The following is a 24448-nucleotide window of genomic DNA, read 5'->3' as shown; positions in this document are numbered from 1 at the left end:
TGTACAAATTATGGAATCAGAGATCTCAGTGTACTCTGAAATCTCAATCCAAAAACAATAAATGCATGACGTAGCTTCACTGGAAGCAGGATCCTGTAGGAAAGTCTGCTAATGACATTGCACTGTTTCACTGACAAATGAGGCTATAAAACACTGAATTTACTGCAGTTTTAAGCAACAACTCTGATGCAAAAAACTCCAAAACAACAAACCTCAAGAAGTCTTTAAAAAAGATTACCAAAATTATTAAACTTTTTGTTAATCAGATGCTCCACAGACACTATGGTTATCCAGAGAGAAAGACCAAAATTATTAACAATTGCTAATATGAACTCGTCTAAAGTCAGCATTAAAATATTACAACTGGTAAAGAGAGGAAGGATAATCCTAACATGCTTGTTGTGATCACTTTGTAGTGTACAGCTGAATGTCATAAAGAAAAGTATCATCTGTATTCGTACACATACGTGTTTCAACTGCAGTAAAATGACAAACTGTTGGGTAACAAAATGCCTGCACCACAATTTTCACATTACCTCAACTGCTCTAACACAATATAAATGAGATGTTGTTGAAATATTACAGACAAAACTAACATTGGTATTGTCACAGTGTCCTCACCTAGCTCATTTTCTGAACAATTCCTTCCTAACAGAGCAGATATTTATATTACAATTATGCTGGAATCATATGGCTTTCAGGGTGTGCTGTCAGGAAACTGCCACAAAGGACGAAGTAGAGACAAGTTTTTCATTTCCATTTGGCTGCCTCTGATCTGAGTAATTGCCACTGATTACTTCAAATGGATGAGGAGCAGGCACTTAACACAGGGATTAGGTTCAAGCTCTATTCTAACCCTAGGTATGTCCAGTCCAGAGGTACCTGAGCAGTGACGTTATTCAGTCATCAGCACAACACATCAATTGAACCTTAAGGAACTCTGACCTAAAGGTTTTTCCTGTTGCTGCTGTTTAATAGTTGCTTCAGACATTTTAAACTCAGTGTATCAAGAGTCAAAGGTAAAAAACATGTGGCTCTAATAAGAGGAATTGTGTTCTTTGCTACTGAGCAAGCCTCAGGCAGTACAAAGAAATGCAAACACTGGAAACGGAAAACTCTTACCAGGTTCCTTCAGTGTTGCTCCTGAACACCAAAATTGTGAATTGAGCCCACTCCAAGAATAATAAACAACATTCAAATGACCCTAAGACCTGATGAAAGGTGTTTCCTTTTCAGGTAAGAACAATGAACCTTTGCCTATAAATTTTAAAGCAACAACTTGAGTATCCATGTTCCAATTATCTGCAAATCTAAGGAAATAACAGAGCAAGTCGACTTTGCCCAGCTGTAAAGCAAACATACAGGGATGTTTTTCATTTTATATAAGGCCCAGAAACTCTAACAGTGCTGTACTCATTCCCTTTCTCCCTCAGTGGGAGATTTTCCAGCCAAGATCTTGTGCTGGATGCTGTGTGCCAGGAAGGTGGCACAGCCTGACAGCACCCTGCAGGTGCTGCACCTCTCCAGGTACTTATTCCTGATCTGCAGTTCCTTCAGTTTTACCAAGACAAGGGAGATGGGGGGAGGGAAAGGTCTGTCTCACCAAGAGATAACATGACTTTAGCACCCTGGTACAGATAAATGCGGTTAGAGAGCACCTCTGAGAGCACCTCTGCTGCCACACTGTCATCAGGCAATCACTTGCAAATCTGCTTCCCTAGGCTTGTTCCTTGGTAGGCATTTCCCTACCAAAGGCAGCACTTGCTTCTCTATTTTGAGAGATTTTTGAGAATAACACCTTCTCAAGAAATATTTATTTTTGCAGGAATCCCAAGGACAGACATGACATAGGAGCACAGTTATCAACTTATTTACCAAGTTCCCTTAACCCTTCTGCTCTGTTCTCTTTTTGGGACTGCAAAGATCATTGGACTTAGACTCAGACTTTCCTATGAGTCAGGACTGCCAGTATTTATTTCAACTTGGTGGCAGAACAAAACAGTCTATTCATTGGAGACAAAATGAATGACTTAAATGTCATCTCAAAACATGTTTTTATTTTAACTGAATGTACCAGGTAGGTGATCTCTCGGTGTCAAATCCCAAGAGCCAATCAACACTGTAGGGAAAGAGATTTTTAAATCATGACCAAAAAATATAATAAATTTTTCTTTCCACTAATAATGTGCATATGGTAGAATGGCAGAGCAGATTGATACCAACCTAAATAGTTAGGCTTCAAGAGAAAAGATATCCCCAGTTTCATCATTCTAAAGTGCAACCATTAAAAGCCTGAAACACCTACTATAAATGGGTGAATTATTCCCTTTAGCAGAGATATTGATTTTCTAATGTGTTCAAGTTACCACAGAAGAAAGATCTTCCACTGAGCTTGGACTTCAGTTTGTCATTGATAAAGGCTAGATTTTGAATTTTGTTTTCTAAGACATTCCAAATATCTAACACTGCAAAATCAGGTTATGCTCATGAGAGAAAAGGTTCAGATTAAACAGCCCATAAATAATTTTAGTAATTGCCATACACACCTGCTACATTAAGCTTTTCAGCTGCTCCTAAGCTGGGAGCAGAAGTGGTAGTATTGTTAGTCGAGTTTGCTCCTGTTCCATTAAGTACAAGATTTTCCACCTTGGACTCCAACTTCCCAATGCGCTGCAAGATATTATCCAACAGGACAGCAAGTGTCTTCTTCAAATCTGCAGAGGAAAATGAAAAGTTGAACTGCTTAATAATGCAGGACACACTTCTCAGACAGAATCAAAAAATAGACACAACAATGAGACTGGAGATATATATATATATATATATACACACACATATATAGATATATATATACACACACACACACACACACACTTTCTCCGTGCAAATCTTTGTCATTGCCACCTCTAAGCACTCAAGGTCCCTACTTGGTTCAGCCTCAGATAGCAGTTTCCCTGGCCATGGAACTTGTCAGCCTATTTTATGAAGCACACTGCAGCTCATAGAGATATCCATATTCAAGGTGAAATGTGAGCCTTTAAAGGAACAGAAAAATGCTTGCTCTGCAATGGCTCAAGTAATAAGAAGCTGCTTAAATAATAATGAGTCTAAACCTAAATCCATATTCAAGCACTATCAGAGGAACAGTCTGTTGATATTCAGTCACCTGGGAACAAAAATCCCCTTCCCAAAAAGGACAGTTTTGAGCCAGTACAAAAACCTTCTCCTGCATCTCTTCCACATAACCAGTTTCTCCACTGGCAAATTAAAAACAGATAATAATTTCTAAAAAAAGTTCAATTCAACTTTTCTGTTGTATTCACAAAACACCAAAAATCCTGTTTCCTCTCTTCAGTCTGTTGGTGATTGTCTCTGTTGGGTCTGACACAGAGCTTCCTTGGCATGGAAGGCAATGAACAATATCAGGAATTTGCATATCAAATGACAACACGAAAGAGTTCTCGGATATTTTTTTCCTTGGCTTTTGTTTTGTTCAGATTCCTTGAAGGAACACAAGACACTTTGGCAAGCTAAAAGAACTGAGGACAGGAGGAGAAAACTAGACCACTATCAGACTAAACTGTATAATTATAATGGCAACGAGCCAAAGAAGATGAAACTATTGTCCTTTGTTCATTTACCCTTGTAAAGATTAAAGAATTTGGTACAAGGAATTTACATTATTTTTCCATTTAATTACATAAAATAATTACATATTTTGCTTTACACAATTTTAGAATCAAATAACTTTCTGGTCTATAATGGAAAACTTTTCCATACATCTGAAGAGATTCCACTGTCTCTACATCAGTGGATTTTTGCCACATTCATTCTGTGCTTTTTAAAATTTTTCCCATGACTATCTCAATTCTTGTGCAAATGAGAGACTAAATAAGAAAATGATACTACTTTAGAAAGCTTATAATTGTTTTCTCCAAACAAAAAGAGAATCATATTTATTCCATGGTGCCATAAAGAAAGCCTTTCTCATCATAACTGTGTTTTCCTTTATCCTGTAAAGATCAGAAGGTGGAATCTGAAGCACCAGTCCACACATCTGGACTATTTTAAAAGCGGTACAGAAGTTATTTAATGGCATGGTGTGCAGAAGAAAAGGAAACTCTGGACTTAACATGAATAAAACCATGGTAGAGAAGGAAGAAAAAATCAAGGAAAAAGTAGTAAAAATAATTCAGGAAACAGTAAGGAAGAAATGTAGCCTACATAAAAGCATACACAGATCATAAAGAAAAAAAAGGTTCAAATTTATTATTTTTTAATTCTGATAAAATTATTATTCTATGATTCTATAAATCAAAACATTGATATGAGAGACATCTTGTCAGAACAAAAAGACAAGTGGAACCTAGTTTGAGAAGGGGAGGGCAGTAGAACAGATTCACAGAATTTTTGTAAAAGAATGTTTACTGTGATAAAGAAGAATCTAATATTCACTCTGTATATCTGAACTACAACTTGTAAAAGGAAACTGTCTGAGCCACCTACCTGACAGGTGAATACATGGTAGAAAGAAAAAGCGAGAAAGTAAACAAGCTGGGCAATCACAATTTAGGAATGGAAAAGCAGCCAAACCCAGCAAACATTAAATTTATTCTTGAACAAGGAAATCATGACTACGCTCATTTAAAGCAATCAGAGGAAAATATTAAGAAAAAATAAAAAGGCTAAATAAGCAAGAGCATTAATTTTCACAGAATATTGAAGAAAACCTCTACCAATTATTATTAACATCAGTCATTAATGTGTTTATTTCTGAAGAGCTAACCTGATTATTTGCTAACAACAAGTCATTTGGTATGCCAAACAGGACAAATTAACTTATTAAGTAATTACCTTACCCAGTTTCATAAACGATTATTTAATATGATGCTATTCACTCACCATAGTGCTTTTCCCTGAATTTTAAATAACTGCATTACCACTATTTTCCATCTTTCCAAACTACTTTGTTGAAAACACTTGGCCAAGCTTAAAATTTAAGTCTTTAACCTTGAAAATCTCAGCCATGGACTTGAAATTGCTACACAAACCTTGGCTTTCCCTTCACAGAAGTGTCACAAAGTTATTTCACCTGCTTCCAAATGCAGTTTAACTTCTCCTTGGGAACTTGACCAGTGTTTGGAGGCAAGTCAACTTATTCCCCAGCAGGATTTGGAACAGGAAATTAATGCCACAGGCAACAAGCTGCAGGGGGAACTTTGCTTATGGATATTGTGTACCCATATTAATGCAGTACCTTCACTATCTGGAGCCAGATTGTTTGGGGTTTGTTGTCTACATTCTCTCTCAATTCACCCACCATCGAGCACCCCTGCACAGTAACAGGACACTGGTAACAGCTGTACAGCAGATAAAGTTTTGTTTTGAGCCTAATCACACAATCCTCTGAGCATCTCCACTTGCTCAGAGATCCTCAGCCCAAATATTTTTTGGGAGATTGAAGAGACTGGGTCTCCATGGCTGCATCATGAATCTGATTTTATTGAACATGCTGCTGGTTTCTACACCTTTCAAGCATAACAACCATATCTATGTCTCTCAGTAACATTGCCTAACTATGGGCTAGTGCAGACTTGTACAACCCAAAAAACACACATGCATACACCCTGATCTCTTCCTCCTTCAGGGTCCTGCCTCGACTTGCCAGGGCTTGTAGCCAACTAGCAAATCTACTTCTGTCATGAGTTCAGCAGAACTTTGAGTCCTGCTTCCCAGCTGTATTCCCACAAATATTGATCCAGTACCACTCTGTTTTGCTTGTGTTGCTTTGTAAGGCTATAATTCCAATATAGTTCAACGTGCAGCCACAAATCTGGAGTTACAGAATAAGGGCAGGTTGTTATTTAAGCAATGAAGCAATTTAGTTGTTAGCTATGTTGGGGATAATAATGTCAGGCTTACAAGCATGCAAATGTACATCAAATCAAAAATTTGCTTTTTAAAGGAAAAAGTAGTGGTGACAGAAACAAGACACAGAGAGAACCTTCCAGCAGGATATTTTCACTGAATGCAGCAAAAAATATAGAGTATTAATAGAAAACTAGAGAAAAATGTGCAGCTGTTCTATCTGTTGCATCCTAGTCTATATTCTTTGTCTATGAATACAAAAACTATCTACTCAATTTCCTCAAAGCTGAATATTAAGACAACTATACAAGAAAAGAAATCTAAATGTCTAATTAGTTTTCCAGACAGTCCAGAAGCGCATAGGTAAGTAGGTGAGAAAGTGAGTCTAAGAACTGCTAAACAATTAAGGTGTATTATATGATCTTAACAGACTGAAAGGGAATCACATGTAACCCAAAAATTGATTATATTTTTATTTTAGTAATATTTTCAGGTAATATGCTTCATTCTTTTCTGCTTGGTTTGTCTGACACATGCACAAAAACGTATCTCTCGTGTACAAACTGGAAGAGAGTAAGCATTAAAACCTACTGCCAAACAAAGTACTAAAACTCACAGAGTTTTCTGCCCTGAGGCAAATAGGATATACTTAAGCTTAATTTAAGATTATGCCAGATAAAAAAACCTTAAACATTAAGTAAATTGACTGAACAAAGAAGTGAAATGGGAAAAAGAAGAAATAAATGTAACAGGTCTCCATTTTATAACTAAGGCAAGTTTTTTCCACAGGGAATTTCTTAGATCACAGAAATGAAAACTGAAAAGCCTCCCAACCAACCTTCCCAAAACACACCAAAAAAGGTTTTTAAAACTGAGTTCTAACAAATAACCTAAGGCATACTAGATAGAGTCACTAAATAGACGTAATAAAAATTAGCAAACAGCTTCATTTCCAAGTGATTGGAAATTAAAATTTATCCCAATTAGAATGGAAGGCCATTTTCTCCATTTGTACAGAAAATGCACAGGGTAAAGTGCCGCTAATTGAACAGCACTGTGAAAAAAAAATGTTTGGACAATTGAGGAAAAAGCCTTAATCATATTATCAAATAATCCAGAGAACACACTTACCGTAAGCTGTCACTGTCCCAACATAAGGCCCATCAACTACATTTTTATTTTCTTCAGCTAATGCTTTGATATATCTTTTGCTGAGGTCCAAAATTTGCTCACGCAGGACTGAACTGCTTTCGTGTTGTGTTTGTTGCTGAATAGTAAAATGCAGAAGCATCATTCCCCAAATAAAACCAAAAGTCACCAGAAAAAAGCCAAGTTTCTGAGAGGACAGCTTCCATGGAGAGAATGCCATGATTCCAACAGCTTCACACAGTTACTACAAAGGTTCCTAAAGCAAGAAGCCAAACAGCAAGTTCATGGTCCAGGTATATAAATATCACAGAGCAGGACTCAGTCTTATTCCAACTCCTTTGTCAACACATATCCATATTTCAGTTCCATCCTGTTGAAAGAGGAGAGAAAAAAGCAGAGTTAGCACATCTGAAGTTATTACTAGTCACACTAGGTCTTCCCTCTATCTGGTACAAACCAGCAGCAGACAATATGCTTGCTTTGTAAATGTTTAATTTGCATGTCTCATCATTGTACTGTAGTAGCCAGAGCAAAAAGAGGCTGAGAAAAGCACTGGAAAGACAACAAAGCCGGAGTGATGTGCCCGAGCAGGTGGAGAACACCTCACAAGGATCTGGATCAAATTCCCTGCCTGTAGTGGTTTCTAAGCTGTATTTCAAAGTGAGGCTGCTGTTACATATTTATTTGTGTGTGTATACGCAAAACTTTGCGATGTTGCCAGCGCAGCAATTTAAGACAATTCTCAATGTAATTCAGTTCTCAGAAAACAAGTAATTTTAGCTGGCAGTGACACTGCTCGGAGTTCCTGGCAAGAGTTATAGCATATGGCTAGATAGGTGATCAGGAAATCAGACTCCCTCAGGGGTATAAAGAGGAAAGAAGAAATCTACATTATTTAAGCCAATACACTCTCCTGCAAGCAGTTGGGAGGCTGGAATAATGTCCTGCTCCTGTGTGGCCTCTGCTGTGCACAGTCACCTCTTATCCATAAAACATACTCCAACGAGGTTGCTCTTTGCAACTAAACCAAACCCACAAACTTCTGAATGTTGCAACATGTCTTTTATACATAAACTAGTATTCTCAGAGCTTTGCATACACAAAGTAAAAAGAATTGTAATAAAGGTGTTCAAGACACAGTAGGACCAACTTTTCAAGGTAAACTCAATTTATAAAACCTGGCATGAAGAATCCAAAGGCAAGAAATGGTCTGTGATGAGAGTTAGAGGCAGGGTCCTTAGCTTAAAGTCCATCTAGAAGAGGGGTAATTAAAAGGTAATTAGGTGTAACCTATCATGTTAGGACACAGATTTGGTAAAATGTTATCCTTTTAACTTCATAACGCTCCCAGACAGGATTAGAGAACATAATGTTCCATTCCGTGCTTCCACAGATAATGCAGATGTTGCTCTGTTAATAGGATAATTACTCAGATGCCTTCTAGCAGTGCTCCCTGCTTGTTAAAATTCCCTATAGATCTTCTGCTTCCAGTCGAACCAGGAGTTCCGCAGCGGGACAGAAATACTTTTGGAGCACTTCTCTTCAACGTGTTTGAGTGTGCACATTTCCCATCATTGATTAAGACTGACTGGAGAAGTGAAGGTGCATTACTTAAACTAAATCAGGCAATGCAGACACTGTCCCATGAACTCATGCTGCTAAAAGAACAATCTGCAGAAATCTCTTGCTTAAGGAGGAATGGGGCAGAGAAATTAATTGCAAGTACAGTGAAAAACATCGTAAAGCCCTCGAGCTGGGTTTTTACACACTGGAAATGTCTCAGTAAAGAAAATGAACAGTCTCGACAGAGGAAATGAAGGACTCTGTTTAATGCTGGTCTACATAAATTTCAGCTAATTTTCCAAGAAATGGCAGGGAGAAATTTTACTTCTTTCTGTTTGTTTAACTACAGTCTTGAGATATTTTTGGTCTGACTGAATAGTAGAATATTGTTACTTCATTAAAAGCTGAAAGTTTTATTATTCTTTTGCAATATTGGTAGTGATAAAATATGGAAAGAGTATCACGACTTTAAAAAGAAATCTAAAATGTTCAAGATAAACTCCCTCAATGACCTGACTTCAAGTAAGCACTGACAGCATCCTCTACAGCAATAAGATCTGTGGTTAAACAGTCAATATTTCTTCCGCAATTATCACTTGTTTGTGAAGCAGAAAACACTGAATAAGAAAGCAAACCTATCACCACCATATTTTAGCAGACAAGTGCTAATGATTGTTTATGACTAGTTGTTTAGGGGGAAAAAAACTCTGAACATAATTAACATTAAAAACAGCAATTTAAAATGCAAGTATTTTACAGTCTTTTTAAAGTTCTAGAACAGAAAGATGGTATAAGAAACAGTGTAATGACACTGAACTATGAAAATGATCTCCTTAAAGAGGTGTTGACTTTAAAGTTCAATTTATCAACAGAAAAATAAATCTTAAATCCACTTAAAAACTGTAAGAAAGTAAACAGCAAATACTGAACTTCTGCCATAAGAAAGGAGTGAAATTCATTGACAGATGGAAGGATGGCTCCACTTTTTCAACAAACAAGTAGAAAACCCCAAATCCAAATATCACCAACAACCCCTATTTTTCCTCAAGCAATTCCAGTGGCCAGCAACTTGATGAGTGCCCAACAACATGTACTTAACCAATTAACTTTACAGCCCTGCTGGTGGCCATGGAGGTTTATAGAGTGCACAGCAGAATCCCTGTGCTTCCCTGAGCCTCCATGGGCAGCTGCAGTGGCTTTGGTATATATTTAATTCCAGATTTGACAGCTGTCAAGGACTGCAACACAACTATTCCTCAGTTAATGATCACCACACACCTATAATGAATCATTATTTGGTACCTAAAGGGACAGTGGACAGAAAATATCATGGGGTGATGTGGAATGCATGAAGACAGCAGCACAGAAATGTCTCAGTGTGTTTCTGTTTTGACAGGAAATTAATAACTGAACTGAGCAAGAGCTGAAGCAATAAACACACATTTGTCTACTATAATCACTGATGGATTTTGATTGACAAGTTATCTCTGCCCATACCAAGTAAGACATCCCAAAACTTCAGGTGCGAGTGCACTTCCCTTATTCTCCTGCACATCTTATAAATGTTCCAAAGGAGATAATCCTGATAATTACTTTTTACTAGGCTTTTCTCCCCAGTCTAGTTTCCAAATGCACATATCTAAAGAGGATATGGACACCCATATTTGTTTGTGCCTCTAAAGAATGACAGGTGCTTTTTTTGCACCCACTCTACACCTCTTTTTCAAACTTTGGTCTCACTCTAAGACATCTCTTGAAATAATTCCAGCACCCTCTGGAAACTGAATGTTATAATTGTGAGTTTGTTTGTGGAACAATTAGGAAAATAATTCCTCCTGACTTAGTCAGAGCAGTTAATGTACAAAAACTAAACACCAAGTGTGAAAAACAGGATGGAAGTGAAAGGACACACAAGGCAAGAACACTTCCAATAAAATAAACAGCATCTTTGTTATTTCTTTCTCAAATTCAACTCTAACTAGCCAAAATCCCACCACAACTGAAACAACATTCTGTGGGGTGGTAGGCAGGTGTTTGGGTTTTTGGGGTTGTTTTTAAACAGACTAGTTACAGCTTCTGTGAAAAACATACCACAATTTACAACTCAACTGCCTCTGCCCTTAACAAAAATGATTCATGTATTTCTTTGAAAAAGGGCTACTAACCTTACACTCATTTACACAGGCATAAGAATATTAAAATACTAAAAGTACAATTATATAGCTTCATTAGAAAAACAGTTTTTCTGTTCTGTATTTAATGAACTCCTCTTCAACAGCTGGTCAATTCCTTAGTTAGAGAGGATAACATTACCATGCTGATGTCATCGCTACAAAAGAAACCTCACACTATAAACAATCATCTCAGACAAGTACCCAAATTAAAGTGATCTGTTCATCAGGGGTGCAAACCACACATTTCCCAGCATTTAAAGATTTTACTTTATTATTATTATTTAATGCTTAAAATCCAGTACAAACAGTTCGTCCTCATGTGAACAGATTCTGGCGACATGTATCCACATATTCCTCTTCACTTTTTAAGAAGGAGAATTAATCATCTACAAGAGATTAAGCAAAGTCTCTTTTTAAGTATGTACATATACACAGCTTGATATTCTCTGTCCAATCTGTACCTATATTAGAAATGGTACTTAGGGTAAGCTTAGAACACCACTATCTTCAGGATACTCAGGATTAAATTGGGATACTCAGGATTAAACACTTCATCAGTTGAATGCACCATTCATCAGTAGCCATACAGTTCTAAAACCTTAATTGTCTGTAGCCAAAGCAGAAGCTTTTGCACCCATAAAAGCAGCAGCTTAAGTGGTATTTAATTATTAATTTGTTATAAACTCAAACATAAGCAACCTCATACTTCATGACCAGTAAACAGTGTATATGTATTTTTGTTCCATGTGGCTCAGTAAAAATAGTGCTATGAAAAGGCCTGTATTCCAATGCCACACATGCAAATTCTGGCTTCTTAAGCCTTAAGAAATTATTCTAGGAATAATTAGGTATAATCTAGGTATGACCTAGAGCTGGGTACCAGGTGCCTCTTGTTACAGCAAACAGATATGAGATAAGAACCAAGCTTAGATATGAGATAAGAAACAAGGGCTGGAACATACAGGCACAGGTTGAAAGGTGAGGCCCAAAAATCTGAGTTACTCAGTGATGGTCAATTACTAGTCAATGATGAAATGCAATCTTGAATTTTGCCTTTCTTTTAACAGCAGCAAAAGCTGAAAAGGAGACCTAGTACCTCTTAGAAACAAATAAAGGCACCTGTGACAGGCCCCTCAGTGCTAAATCTATGGCACCAGCCTTGTGGTACCCTCCACTCATAATTTATAATGAAACTTTTACAGACTAATTGCTTTGACTATGCAGTGGTAATGACCTGGAATGAGTAAAACCCAGCCTCTAGTAACATTGTCAATGAATGTCATCCTCCCCAAGTTCTGTTACAAAGTTTAAAGCTGGTTTTAAACTGCTTTGTTTCATCAGCCTTCTAAACCTTCACTCACAGCAACCTCTCATTCCCCTGTCACATGTATCCATCCAGACACTAACAGGGTGTATTCGGATGCAGCTTCAGACCTGCCTCACTGCACAGTTATTGCATCATAACCAGCTCCCTCCAAGAGGTGTTCTTCAACCCCTCACATCAGGGTCCTAGTGAAAATACTGACCTATTTTCCAGATTGTTTCCTGAAGAGGGCAAGCTGTCCCTCTGTTTGCTACTGTTTAATTCTGTGGAACAAGTTGTTACAGACCAGCCAAGGACAAACACCACGGTATGAACCTCCTCTATTCTTACCAAGGGTGTGCTAATCTAAAAGCTGACGATAATTCAAGTGTGAAGCCAGTGGGCTGCCAGCACACCAGAGCTACAGCCAGCAAACACAGGGTGAGTGAAAACACCTGCCCTTACCCCAGGCCTCCTCTGCTAAGGGATGCCAGGAGTCAGGCTTTATGCAGAAACTGATGCAATATGTCCTAAAAGGGATAGGCAATCCTCTAAAAGCTCTTTTCTAAGAGTAATGAGTCCAAACTGGGAGTGCTACGTTTTAAGAGTTTAAGCCAGACAAACTTCCAGTATACAGAAACTAGAATTCCAGGCTGATGTTAACCACAGTCTCCTACTGCAGATGTATTGCCTAAACAGATGTGCACTATACCCCAACCGAATGCAAATTAATAGATTTCCTGGTATTGCAGTTGTTTATTCCTGTGGGAATATCCCAGATGTCCCACCCCAGCTGGCCAATCTGTGTTCTGAAAGAGTGCAATCCGTGCTGTGACTGTGAGATGTTGGCTCCCCTCAGTCCTTTTGGAGGCTCAATCTACCTTTCTTTCTTTCACATCACAGCATTAACAGCGATAACTTACGGCCTCCTACTTAATGCAGCAAGTGAAATCAAAGAACAGTCACATGCTGTGTTGGTAGAAGATAAGAAAGGATCAGAGAAGAGAAAAAGAAGCCTGATTTCTGATAAGATTACTTGCATTTAGACACGATGTGTGCTCATACCATTATCAAGTGTCTTTGTACCACACACATTCTGACTCCAGTACTGACACTGCAGTTAATTAACCAATGGACTTAGGAAATATACTCCATTAGCATTAAAGCATCCACAGATCTAAACAAAACAGGGGCCTCACTTACTCTGAGTGCTCAGAAGCAGTTTAGCTGCTGTTCAGCCACTGACCATGTCAAATGCATAAATCAGAGGTCAGACAGCAGGACAACCAAAGGCTCAATCCACACCTGCTCAGGGTGCCAAGGGCTGTATCCTTCCTGAGTGTGTCGCAGAAAGAAAAGAACATTCATTTCAATAGGTCATCAATTTGAAGCCACCTCAAAACATTTTTATAAATATTAAAATCAAGTTTCTTTATTCAGTTGTGGTCAGTCCAATAAAAGGCAGAAGTCTGATAGAAAAGCTGATAGAACATCCTGGAAGAAGCAGAAGGATGCTAGCAAAGCTGATAATATCAGCTGAGATCTGCAAGTCCTAGGTCTAGGTGAGGGTTTCCAACTGGTTGAAGCTGTGCATATTCCCTACACACCTCACAGGCTCCTCAGGAAGAAGAGGTAGCTGAAAAAATCATGCACCTATACCAGATTTATGCACACTTTTGCTAACTACACATTTTATAATTTACATTCCTTAATATAGAAAATAAATGCACGAAACCATTTCCCTTAAATGTATTATGGAGTCTTAGTTTTGCTGTTCCTTCTGCTGCCCAATTTTATTTTCAGCAATGTTTCTGCCAACCCATTCTCTTCTTCTAGCTGACAGATGTCACTGTGTCTTCTCGCTCACCACCCCTCTCCAGCTGATGTGGCACCACGTTACTGTGCCTGAAGTGGAAATTTGGGATGTAATCCCATGAAGTGAGAAAAGCAAAACAACACTGGGTCACAACAGAAGCAGCAGGACAGATGGACTGAGGGAGAGTATGAGCATAAATACCGCAGGTTTGGGGTTTTTTTAGGTTGGGGAGGCATGTTTGCTTTTGTGCATGTGCATGTAGTACAAATTGGCAGGAGGTGGTGGGATGAAAGTTGAAGGAAGGGAAAGTAGTCTCTGATAAGGTGCGATAAAAACAAGTAAATTTTCATCTTGAGCAAGCAGCTTGCCTTCACTTTCAAAAATAAATTCCCCACTTAGAAACAATTTGGGTGGGATCCCACCTTAATTCCCTCATGCAGGTCTGTGTTTTCACAGAACACTCTAAAGTGTTTCAGATTTTCTACCTAGCACATCACTTGCTGTAGTTCAGTCCTACAGAAATTAAATCATCTGATGTTCTCCCTTTCATGCTGTTTGCTTACTGTGATATTTCAGGGAGGAAAGAGTAGAAAAGGAAAGAACATAACAGATAAGGGGAAAAAGGATTAGAGGAAAATCCATAAAGAAAAATCCTTATGCATTGAAATCCTTATGGTGCATACACTGTTTACTGATTAGAAACACTCCAGGCAACGCATTTAAAAACATAATCACAAAACAACCTGGTCTTCTTTCAATAAACTGAATGAATGTTAGGACTAGGAACAGGACTTCAATGAACTTCAGAAAACTAGAAATGTCCCTGACCTTGAACAGGCAAGAGAAGTGTACATTTTTACAGCCACTTACAGTCAAAGGACGGGGAATATTAATAACCTTTGTCTTACTGCTGTGTTAAAACCACATGCCCAAAATAGCATTTTCTGGCTGAAAAAAACATTTTAGAATGTCAGCATGCTGACCGAGAGATTAAGAAGTAGTTTTTGGTTTTTTCTGGGGTTTGGTTAGGTTTTTTTTTCTGCAAGAAAGTAACTTACAGAGCCTGAGAGCCCCAGTCATCATCTACAAAATCCCTAAAACCAGTGAAAAACATACCCACGAGACATGCTTTTATGGCTTCAAGAGTCCCTGAAGCTCACTGCACAAACAAACCTTCAAGCTACTTCATTAATTTTAATGAATTTTAAAAATAGGACTCACGGCCAATAAGTTTTATCATATTTCTAGTGTGGATAAAGTAAATATATTTTTCTCTTCGCCTCCTTGCAACTCCCATTGGTGAAAGGCTAATATATGACATCCTCCTCTGTCATTCCTCTCTCAATTTTACATTTGACATTTGTCCTCTGAAGGGTGAAATCATGGCACCTGCAGAGAAGCAGGGCCTTGCCCTTTTCAGATCATCTGGATGATCTCCAGAGTCGTGGGCAAAACATCCTCAGCTCCTACACACAAATCCCATTTTCTGGTAATGCTCTCCCATTTCCTTAGGGCACAGGGTGTCTGTGGCAGCAAGAGGTGCAAGCATTGCTATGAACTTATCCAGAAAACTTTACTTATTTTTAATGAATAATAAAATTAACTTCAGCTTATAATCAAAGCAACCAAATTATGAGGCACTCCAAGAACAACTAAGTTTATTATATAGAGATTGGATCCATTAGCTCATTTCTTGCATCAAGCTGATACTCCAGGCTCCAATCTCACCCACTGCTATTAACCACAAATCAGCCTGTTACATCACATCTTGTGGTCTGTCCAAGAGGAAAAACAAGCAACTCTCAACAGGAGCTCTGTCCAACTCCCAGAAGAAAGTCAAAACCTTCTTTGTATTCAGCAAGAAAGCTCTCATCAATGTGGATGCTCAGCTATCACTCCCTGTCAAATCCATGGTCAACACACTAAAATGTGGGGTTCAGCAATTGTGCTGGACCCCAGAGAGACAGCCAAAAATAAATATAATTTCTAAGGAAAGATCCAAACATGTTCATGTTGAAAATTCTCACTCTACACCTTACTGAAGAAGTTTTTCAAAGATAGAAAACAAAGAATATAAGTACATCTGTATAAAAGAGTTAACTTCCTTGAATTTTCTACCATTTGCTGGGAATTGTAGATAATCAAAACAAAAACAAATTCTCATTAAATTTGGTTTAAATTAATTGTTGCTACAGGATTCTACACACAAACTTTTTGCAAAGGACCAAGGGAAAAGACAGCAGAGTCATATTAAAATAGAGGAAAGCAGATAAAAATATATAGAAAAATTTTATGTGCATGCTATTAAACAAGTGCATATCAGATCACAGGGAGGACAAAAAAAGTAAACAGCTAAGCTGAACATTAAATTAGTCTTCGGAAATATTTATCTTTTTTTGCTTTAGAATTTCTTGAACTTGGGTCAAAGTATAACATTTCTTCCAATGGATTTGTTCTTGGCAAGCATGTTGAACACATTCCAGCTTATGTGGCTAGACAAATGGCTGAAAGTACAAGCTGCATCTCCAGAGAACAAAATTTAATGGAATTAAAATTTCAACACTGTCACCTGTTTGGAAGCAACAGTGCTGCTGATTATTCCATCATCTGCATTTAAGATCTTTTCTTTATTATTGAAATAATTAAATTGTAATTTTTAATCTAATTCAAAAGTTAGTAGGGCGGCAAAATATTTTAACCTCTTTCCTGCATATATCCTGTTGCTTAATACTGGTATTTTTCAACAGCTGATACCACCAAAGATTAGAGAAGCACTTTTAATTGAAATGAAAAAATGAAAACTGCCAATGTTTCTTATTCCTCTTTGTAAGGAGCAACAATCTGTCACACAGAAATGTCAAAATATTTAAAGGGACACACAGGAAGTTCTGTACATGTGCAATGAAGCCTTGTTAAAAACTTACAGTCACAGAAGACAGAATGTTACAGCAAAGGGCTTGAAAGTAATGTTAGAGGAAACATTAGACAAAAGTTTCACTGTCTACACAGTTCTGATTCATTCAGCCATAAGAAAACAGTAATAACATGAGCCTTCACAAAAAACCCCAAACACCTCTGCACATGATTCTCATAATGCTGTTAAGAATTTTAGAGCTTTGTGAGAAAATACAACAAACACTGAATGATGTGGCCATGACCCCAACAGTCTTTTCTAAGGAGAGTCAGGTGAGGGCAAGAATAACCACATTCTATCCTGTCACTGCCTGTAACCACTGCACTGCTGGGAGAGCATCAGCTCTCCAATCATCTGCAGGATCTGATAAACCACACAAGTTTCCTCTGCAAACCATCGAGCTCTACTTAGTTTATCGCAGGGCACAACTTCTGAACTATTCTGAGTAGGTGGAAAACAGCCTCCCCTCTTTCAGCATCCCTAGACAGCTGTAGAACAACTTGTACTGGCAAACTCTGAGGAATAGTTCTGTTTCAGCTGTAGCTCTTACAAAGCTAAATGGGGAAAAAAAAAAAGAGGTGACGTGTAGAAAACAGCCAGCACAGGCAGCATAAGGAGAATGAATTAGTAATAGGACGTTGTGGCTTCTCTCCAGATTACTGCTAGGGCAGGGAGAGACAGGACAACACACAACCCCATCACTATGATAAAAAGTAATGTGAAAACGTCCTAGCAAGCAGCACAGGTTTCTGATCTGATGTTCTGCACAACACAGTCCTAAAGGATGCACACAGAGCCCCCTAAGCTCTCCTCATTGCTTATACCCCATCATTAACAACAATTCCTCTTTTTAGCCTCTCTCACTCCCAGGTTCTCAGGTTCTCTAGGCAGTGATAAGCTACCACTCGAAAAAGCTATTTCATCTGCTGGTTCTGGTCCACAGTGCAGTAATGGTTTGGGTAATGAACTTTCTTTAATGCCTCAGTGCATTTTATAAATAATCCTAATTACTAGAAAGGCCTTCTTTCCCAAGGATGCTTTGTTGAAGCTATTATCAATACTCCCATTCAAGGTTTGGTAGCAAAAGTAGCTTAATTTTCAGTGCTGAAAGCAAATCTTTATTGCCCTTGCAATGCAGTTTCAAAGTAAATGTACATTAACATCTTGGAAAACTTAATTATTTACAATATTGAATGCTTGAGTAGTCATGAGCTACCTCTTCCTTCTTCAAGGTTCTAGGTAAACTCAAATAAGAAAGCTGTTCTTAAGTAAATCAGAAAATAAAGCCTGAGGCCTGTCCTTAATAGAAATAGAATCAAGACTTAGGTGTTGAAATCTCTGTTTATGTGAGCAAATACCACAGCAGAAGAGGAGCACATCTGCAAAAGAACCCAATAGGTTTTGAGGGTGTGACATTCACACCAAGAGCATTTCAGCTCAGAGGTGTGGGTGTCAGCACTGGGAGGAGGTGCTGTGGATTGTATCTAATCTGGTTTTAAAGAATAAACACCAGCAGTTCAAGGACATCACTTGCATTCCTGGAATATTTTCATTACACAGGAACTCAGTTTGTGGTCTCCAACAGTACTCCATTATATGTGTGTGTGTGTATATATACATATATATTAAAAAAAATCAAGGTGGTATTAGCAGGTTATCAATTCACTTCCAAAAGCACATCTCATGCTTGAGCACATGTTACCAAACTCATTCATGTCATGGACAGACATCAAGAAAATTGCCAAGGAAGTAAAGTCGTAAATCAATTGCCTGTAGTTACTCTCTCAAGTAACATAATGCAATTTGCAATTTTAATGGCCAAAAAGATATACAAACCCCAATTACCTCCTCTACATGCATTTTGGTTATACATCAGCACACAACTGCAGATTTACTAAGAACACACTTCAGCTCATGCATGAATGAGCTTTTATATCCAAAAGGATTTCTTGAGTTCCTGCAGCTCTGTAACATGCTAAGGCTGCCCACACCAGGTATTCTCCCTTTTACAGCCCCCTTAACCACTGCAAAAAATGCAAATACTGCAAAGATGAACACCAATTCAGTTTTCTGCATTTTATTTTTTTTTACATCTCTTCTACTTTTTTCTTATTCCTTATTGTCCCTTACTGTAGAAGCAGAAGCTTTCTCAGCCAGCTACTGATTAACAGAAGGCTTGTAGAAATTTCATCACCAATTTGACTGAAATTCCAACAGGAACTGGAAGCATGAAGGACAAAACTGGATGACTGAAAGGGTCTTGTTTCATTTGGAAATCCCAATAGAATAAAATCAGAGGCAGAAATTTTGTATTCCTGCATTCTAGGTGCAACAGATTACAGATAAATATCATTATCAATAGGAAAGCAGAGCTAAGCTCTTGCTTTTAATTATGAGCAAGAACTTGCAAATGTTATCAGCATTTCACTGATGCAGTAATAGATGAAATCTCAGAATAGCAGATAGGAGAAGAAAATTGTAGAGAAAACAATAGGTAAGCTTGAAAATCTGATGAGTAGGGAAATCACTGTAAGAAACAAAAAGTATTATGCTGGTAAAGAAATTGAAAGAGGAGGAAGAAGAAAGAGAAACAAAAAATGCCCTGAGTGAGATGAGGTATGAAAACATCTAAATGCAAGTCTAAGAAACTAAAGGAAATTAATGTTAAGCAGATGAAAAAGGTACTAAGAGAGCAACCTGACAGACAAGGGCTACACAAACTGAATGGCTGAATACACCGGGTCAGGCAAGATTGAGAAAACACAGAACATGAAATAATGCTAAATCAACATTGAGAGTGATTTGCCAACAGACACAAAGGCAACTACAAGTGCAGGTGGCAAAGCATAACTAATACGTTTCCAAAACAAATAGGACCTTAACTGCTGATAGAGGAAACAGTTTGCTTGTCAAAAGTTATCGCTACTTCCTGATACACTTCAGCTGCTAAAACTTCTATCTTGAATGAGAAACAGGTGGAGCTTTTAGCTTATGAGAAAGTCACAAGCAGTGAATAGAACCCTCTATATTAATATCTACCTTAAATAAAATATTTAAGATTATGGGAAAGTTGTTCAGAAGGACTATTGCTCAATATTACCATTAATCTTATCAAATATCAACTTCACAAAAAAATTAATTTCTCATAGGGTCAGCTCTCTATGTAATTTATCTTCCAAACACTGGCATCAATTCAAACCATAAGGACCTGGTTCTAAGTAAATAAGGTTTGTTCCACTACATGTATATACATTCACAAGCACAATAATTTCTACAGCTTTCAGTAGTCCTCAGGGACAAAATGTAACATTATGTTTGCATAAAACATTATGGGTCTATGTAAATGTTGCTTCACAGGCAGTAAGAGGATTCTGGAGACTGACAGAAACAGGAAACAAAACCACAGACATTGCAAGAACATGTTCAAGATCTACGTGCAGGATGATGAAAATACTTGGAATAAATTACATATTAAGCATTTACAGCTCAAGAAGTCCAAGGTCTAGGGTCCCACTAATTACTTAATTAAATTGGTGAACATCATCCCATGTCATCAGTGACAATTCAAAGTAATACTTTCACATGTTCCAAACCAGCCACCCTTTTTAACATATTTCATAGACAGAGAGATACTCAGAAATACCACATAACCACACAACTAACCACAGGTGACAGAAGAGACAGAACTAAACATCCTTTATAGACTTTGGTGATTTCCAATAGATTTTTTCACATTTATTTTGAAAATAAGTTCCCCTCAATGCTCTGACAATTCATAATTAATTACATTTATTGACACCAAGGTTAGAACATGAGTCAAGTGTTGCCACTTTAAATATTGCACAAGAGTGCCATGAGGCTATTTTTGATACTATGAAATCTGAAGATGTCCAAAAGAGATGTTTTAAAACCCACCCTTGCGCAGAGTCCTGTTTAGGCAGATTTTTACAAGAGTCAGCTGGCAGCTCAGTGTCTGTTAGTAGCACATCACCACCTCCCAGCCCATGTACTCCCTCCAAAATTTGTATGCGTTCACTTGATCAGGCTTTGAAATTGTACTTTGCTAACAACAGAATCTGCTTCCTGGAGGTTGGTAAACGTGCTTAAACAGCAGCAGCCAGGCTTTAGGTCTTGCACTGGGAATCATCCATGTTTCAGCAGGTGGCTGCGTAGTGAGTGTCAAGCAAAGAAACACTCCCTTGCATAACACCTTCTTTGCATTTTTATATAAGCACAAACCAAGAAGCACATACTGCTAGAGAACAGAATGATTTTGCTGCATATCAGATTTTTCAAATCTGGTAAGGTTTACTTAAATATGATTTGAATATCTCATCTGGATCTTCTTCCCCTTTTCTTATATGCCATCTAAACTTCCAATTCCAAATCCAACAAAAGAATAACCCACCAAATACTTGGCACTTGGCAGAGTTTTGTAGAAGCAGCAATTCGCATTACTTAGTTTTCAAGTATTATAATGCACTAGAGGCAAAACTTCATTAGAAAAAATATCTCATTCTTCCCTGAAGGTCAGCCATTTCTGAGACAACTCTCAACAGTCAAATAAGAAAATTTTCATTACCTTAGTAGAATAAATTTAGTGGGACAAAAAAAAAAAAATTAAAAAATCCATACACAACATACTCTGTGTGTGTGTGTGTATAAAGCGATTAAAGAAAAAATCCCACACAGGACTTCTTGCAAAACCTGCTTTACAAAAATACTCAAGAAAACCATCTTTCAGACTGCATGATAATGAAAAAAAAAAAAAAAGGTAGATTGTTATTTTCCCCCACTTAAGTAAACATTTCTATTTTTTAAGATGATAGGAGAAGGAAGGAGTTTGAAGGACAAAGCAGGAACCACAAATAACCCAGGTCTAACATTAGCAGTGGGTGAAAGATAAATGCCTAAGAAGTTTTATGAGCAAAACTGAAGTGACATTGTGAACACTGCAAGCAAATAAACATCAGGAAGATTAAAAATGCAAGCAAGCAAGACTTAGAGAAATGTCAGCAAAACCACTAGCAAAAAACCTCTCCACACTACAGCCAATTCCAAGGAAGTTGTTTTTAAAGAACAAGAGCAGAAAATTTTTCCCCTTTCAAAAAGAGAAAGGCGCCAAGACATCTGACAATTTTTATTTGAGAACCTTGAAAAGAATTAATTTTTAAACTTAGTGTTGCATAACTACAAAAGGAATAGTCATCCACTGAATTAAATTTATTTTAAATAAAAATATATTCACTAGCATTTGCTATTCTTCCTCCTTCACTGAAGTTTTTTTTATTGCAAGATGACGAGAAAGTTTCAGAAGCTCAGGTTTGGAAAGAATATTAAATTAAATACCTACTGTGCAATTTTTCAAGAAAAGCAAACAAATGGGACCAGCTAAAACAGAGTAAAACAAAACCCAAACAAAAAAAGAATGAACTGAGGCAAAGAAGAAAAGTAGGAACCCCTAGTATTCAACAAAACACATTGCCTTATGTACCATTTACAACAAAATCAGAATTAAAAGGAAATAAAATTAACAAAACTTGTAAGAAGGTAAGGCTGATTACAAATTCCAGTGACACACACAACACATTCATCTCTGTTTGACCTAAGCTTTCAATTAAAGCAGGAGGGAAAAACTAGCTTGTCCAGCAGTACTGTCAAGGGCTAAATTGTAAAGAGGTTTTAAGTCAATATATAAAATGAAATGACAAGGACACACCACAGCTCAAGTAACACATATGTGCAAAATAATATAAATGCATAAATGCAATTCCTATGAATCACAAAAGCCCCACACCCCAATCATATTTTTCACAAGTCAAGTTGCAACTCTTACGTGTATTTTTCTGTCTAGAAGGACAGATTCTAGGTACCTAAATGCATCAAATTGGACAATACAGAAGAGGTCACAGAACAACAAAAGAAATTTTAAAAAAAGAAAGGAAAATTACCATGGTTCCCTCCTAGCCAATGCTGGATTTCACTGAGGTACATAGTGAACACCTCCAATCACAGAGAAAGGGTTTTTAAAGCCAGACCTACCTGCCCAGACTGGTATTTGCACTGCAGTAAATCCTACTCAGGGATTAGGAGACCTTGGTCTCTCTGGTATCGAGGACAAAGATCTGTCTGTGCCCAGCAACCAAGCCATGAAAAAAGAGGTAAGAACAAGGGGATGGACTGGACACACCAAGAAACAAACCTCAGGAAATGCTGCTAACAAAAGTGAGACTCTCATTTCCTTTTTGTCCTGTAGTCATCACAGCAAAGCAGAATTTTCAGAAGAGATCTGAGAATGGTCAGGCTTCGCTGAGATTAAAGGGAGGAAGAAGGCAGAAAGCAAAAAGCTGTTTTTCACAGAGTCTATCCACAGGCAAACCTGCCGTGGGCAGCACGTGGCCCTGGGGGAGGTAGGAAGCAAAACCTGCTGGGGAAGCAGGATGGGGACAGGGAATGGAATGACAAAATGATGATGCTTCAGTGAGGGAACAGGAGAGGAGCAAAGGATGGGCAAGGGGAACACAGTCAAACCAATGTGCATAGGAAAATACAGAACTTCAGGGAGCTGTCAGCACAACAAGGCCAGAGAAAAATCCTTTTACACTAAATTGAGATTAGAAAGCAGGGAGGTGTGTTTGCCTGTTAAAACATTTATGCTACATGACAAGATGAAAATGGCTATACTTCAGAGAAAGTGTGTCAAAACTCTGCAAGACTCACGCTTGGGGGTTTTCTGCCTTTTTTTTTTTAATATTCTCACATTCAGAATCTGGAAAGAGAGGCTGATACTGCGGCTAGGAAAGACTGGAAATGAAAATGATTTCAAGAACACGAAGTCTGATTTATTAGCTTAATGGAGGCTTACTGTACAGTATAGGGATTACATGCAAGACTATGTCATTGTAAAAATAATACTAATTTACAGGGTTTTTTCTTAAATAAAAAAGCTCTGTTACTATCCACAGTTAATCACTATGACTATTAAGGAGTGAGAAAAAATTCTGAATCTCTGCCAGTACCAACATTTTCCTTTACTACAGAAGTGTGCCTTAAATGGAAGTAACACAAAGAAAAATAAGGGTTTTTTTGTCAGTCATGCCAGATGACTGTCAATAGAAAAAATGCTCAGAATTTGTTAACAGTTTCTAAAATATTTTTCCTTCTAAATTTCAAAGAATTGATGTCTCAGAGGTGTATCTACAGAAGCGCTGTTTTTGTTTTAAAAAGGCTTCTTTTTGCATTTATCATTAAGACTTTTAAAGCATGAAAAGTCTTCTTCCTGAATTTTAATGTATCCAACAGGTTAAAGAATCCTAGAGATATCCTTCATGTTATGCAAAGTACTGTCCTTGAAAGTTTTGTCATTTCTACCCTTGAGCTCACAACATTAGGATTTCTTTTAATTAACTGAGAACTATAAGACAAGAACACACACACACACACACACAAAAGTAGCTTTAATTATGGCAACTGTCAACAGCACAGCAAGAATTTTAAAGAAATCTCAATAAATATGCAAAGAGGTGTCTCAGAGATTTATGAACACGCCCAAATCCCCAATTCCCACAGCACTTAATGAGACACCCCTGGGTACTCCTGTAGGTGTCTGAACACCTTCTACAAAGCAGGCTGGGGCTATGGCTGAGCATAATTCACACCTG

General features: G+C 37.7%; 1 protein-coding gene across 4 annotated transcripts in view; it reads right to left on the bottom strand.

Annotated features, from left to right (window-relative positions):
* MGAT5 (alpha-1,6-mannosylglycoprotein 6-beta-N-acetylglucosaminyltransferase) overlaps positions 1-24448 on the bottom strand; it is a 114817-nt gene that overhangs the window by 64858 nt on the left and 25511 nt on the right. For 3 of the 4 annotated variants that reach the window (XM_083865256.1, XM_083865255.1, XM_083865257.1), the window contains exons 2-3: positions 7000-7387; positions 2547-2714 (exon numbers count right to left, since the gene is read on the bottom strand). In XM_083865256.1, coding sequence (XP_083721382.1) covers positions 2547-2714; positions 7000-7237 — 406 coding nt within the window. In that variant the 5' untranslated portion in view covers positions 7238-7387. Of the gene's footprint in view, positions 1-2546; positions 2715-6999; positions 7388-22829; positions 22915-24448 lie in introns of those variants that run through there. The other variant, XM_083865258.1, reaches the window with a different exon arrangement.

This window comes from Zosterops lateralis (genome assembly GCF_965231275.1).
Source record: "Zosterops lateralis genome assembly, chromosome: 7".
Classification (NCBI taxonomy): Eukaryota; Metazoa; Chordata; class Aves; order Passeriformes; family Zosteropidae; genus Zosterops; species Zosterops lateralis.
Note: the sequence above shows the minus strand (reverse complement) of the source record. Positions and strands in the feature narration are given on the sequence as shown.